The sequence below is a fragment of the Rhamphochromis longiceps genome, linkage group LG2 (genome assembly GCF_057381845.1).
Source record: "Rhamphochromis longiceps isolate RC_006_pf linkage group LG2, R_longiceps_female_GT1.1, whole genome shotgun sequence".
Classification (NCBI taxonomy): domain Eukaryota; kingdom Metazoa; phylum Chordata; class Actinopteri; order Cichliformes; family Cichlidae; genus Rhamphochromis; species Rhamphochromis longiceps.
Genome location: NC_140558.1, coordinates 32,444,695 through 32,447,229, shown reverse-complemented (window position 1 = coordinate 32,447,229; position 2,535 = coordinate 32,444,695). Strand labels below are relative to the sequence as shown.

At 35.0% G+C, this 2,535-nt stretch overlaps 1 protein-coding gene across 1 annotated transcript; it reads left to right on the top strand.

Moving 5' to 3' along the window:
* Window positions 1-572: 572 nt before the first annotated feature.
* LOC146677547 (C-X-C motif chemokine 10-like) lies at window positions 573-1,677 on the top strand. Its single transcript, XM_085423784.1, has 4 exons — window positions 573-729; window positions 846-966; window positions 1,200-1,277; window positions 1,443-1,677. The coding sequence occupies exons 1-4, from the start codon at window positions 666-668 to the stop codon at window positions 1,498-1,500; spliced, it is 321 nt and encodes a 106-aa protein (XP_085279910.1). The 5' UTR covers window positions 573-665; the 3' UTR covers window positions 1,501-1,677.
* Window positions 1,678-2,535: the final 858 nt, after the last annotated feature.

Below are 2,535 nucleotides of genomic sequence, written 5' to 3'. Positions count from 1 at the left end.
TTACCTTGCTTCCTCATTCTGATGTTCTGTTTGAATCATGTCTACAATCCTAAATGCACTTATTTGGTGCCATATGAATATTTAACATGGCCCAAGTGTTTTTCCTTTTATTTCTCACAGGTTAGAAAGGTTTCATTTCTCACATGACCTAAATGTTTTGATGGTTGATGTGGGGGTTTTTTTGTTTTGTTTTGTTTTTTGTTTTGTTTTTATCAAAATTAATTCATTATGCAAAATGTTTAAGAAATAAATGTCCTTGTGTCTTTGCCTGTTCACACAAACATTCAGAATACAAGTTCATATGTGTGAGAACTTGTAATTGTTATGCAAAAAGGTTTAATGTTCTCTTGTAATCTATCATATTACCACAAAATGTCAAAATGTTGTACCACCAGACACAGAGCTGAGAAGGAGTGGGGGGGTTGGAGGGTTGGCTTTTTCGATTTTGTGGCATTTTTGAGTTTCACTTTCCACTGTCAAAAATTTCCCTTTGTCACAGGAAAGATTACGTATGCAGCCAAAGTAAGTATTTAAGAGCCCACTCTGAGTCGACTCCTCACAGCACTCCTGTCAACAATCAGTCTTTAATTGTTGCAAGACTCTCTCTAGCTTCATTATTATCTTTGCTGCACGTTTTCAGCACCAGTGTCATCTTGAAACCAGCAATGTCAACCCTCATCAAAGCGTTTCTGCTCCTGGCTGTCATGGTCTGCATCTCCCAGGCCCAACGTAAGTTTCTTTCTTTATTTGTCCTTTTAGATGATTTAGATTCTTGGTTGAAATTACGCAAACTTGAATTTGTGCACGTCAAATATTAATTTCTTTTTCATTGCCTTCTTTTCTAGTCAAACAATCAGGACAGCAGTGTCTGTGTCACCGTGTCAGGAATCTTAACGGCATGAAGACTGACATAAAGGACATACAGATCTACCCAGCAACCATCTTCTGCAACAAAGTGGAGATTGTGTAAGTTTTTTTTAATATGACTTTTTTTTTTCATTATTACTTTTGATAAATTCAACATGAAGATTTGCTAAGCTTTAATAAAGCATCACACAAGAAATTGCACGACAGTGCAAATTAAATGCATCCTAACTAAAAATACCTTTTTAAGGTAGATAATGATTTTAGAAAAATACTTGTAGGATCCTTAGCTTTTCCATTTAAATTGAACTTACCTCTATTTTCTATTTCAACAGTGTTACCTTGAACAGTGGCCTCCGCTATTGCTTGAACCCCGAGCAAAGAAACGTGAAAAGGCTCCTGACTAAAATCATGTGAGTACACTTCACCACACTCATCCAAGTTTTACATCCAGTACTCTGATTGTCTAAATAATAATGTTAGATTATTAGTGAATCGCTTCAGTTTATAGAAATAAAGTAATAAATGACATTTTTTTCCTAATGAGTGCACTGTTTGTTTGTTTTTTGTGAATTTAGGGATAAAAAGCAGAAGACCACTTCCTCCCCAGTGGAACCCTCCACAGCTGCCAAGTAATTGTCTTTTAAGCTCTCTGAAAGAAAAAGCACCTCATATGACCTCTGAACTCTCAACAAAGTCACCTTGACAAAAAAAAAAAAAACATGGACATGAAATGATTGTAGTTTTTTTTATTTAATTTTTTTATATGTGCTTATATTTTATGTCCACTCCGTTGTATCCTGTTTTTATTCTTCTGTGTTTTTGTAAATAGATGAATGTCTCTTTGTACTTCTTGATATTTTTTTAATAAAATTATTAGCTCTTAAAGATTTGTTTCCTCATATTTCATGCCAGTAGGATTTTGTGTCTATACAAACATTTGAACTACTGATCTCTTTAGAATGTATAAACAGCCTAGTTGACGTTAATAAACTGATGATTAATCATTAATTACTGTGTCAGAGGTCAGCGAGCAAGAAGAGAGTAGCATATGTGCAGCTATCCTCTATAATTAATAATGTCAATTCAACATTAATAAACACCTCAAACACAAAACATTACAAAGTGCTGCATTACTGCAAAACAGTCTGCGCATTCAAAACAGTCTTGCATGTGTGGGACGTGCACATGTGTTTTCCACACTTATTAAAATGGCACAGTGGCAGAATGATTAAGACTTTCCTCTTACAGTAAGAGGTTTCATAGTGTGAACCTCAGCTGGGGTCTTTCTGTGTGGAGTTGGCAGCTCCTCCCAGTGCCTGGGTGGGTTTTCTCTGGGTGCTCCAGCTTCCTCCCATCATCCAAAGACATGCGTATTAGGTAAACTCGTGGTTCTAAATTACATGAAGTGGTTAAAGTGTTTGAATTGTACAGAATAAAACACTGTACACTCAAATATAAAAGGTTCTTCATCCTTAAAAGTAACAATTAAGCAAAATGCAACCAAAATGTAACATATTACATTTTATTTATGTAGTAACATTAAATGGGGAAACTTATATGTAAATAAATGAGTTAAAGTCAGTATTTCTGGGCAGAATTATTTTTGGAGTGTATTAATGTATGGTTAAAAAAATGTGACTTGCAGTTAGAGCACTTGCGTTGCGACAG

Coding starts and splice junctions, on each gene's coding strand:
- LOC146677547 (XM_085423784.1), top strand. CDS start 666: ATGTCAACCCTCATCAAAGCGTTTCTGCTCCTGGCTGTCATGGTCTGC. Junction 967..1,199: donor TGCAACAAAGTGGAGATTGT/GTAAGTTTTTTT, acceptor CTATTTCAACAG/TGTTACCTTGAACAGTGGCC. Junction 1,278..1,442: donor AGGCTCCTGACTAAAATCAT/GTGAGTACACTT, acceptor TTGTGAATTTAG/GGATAAAAAGCAGAAGACCA.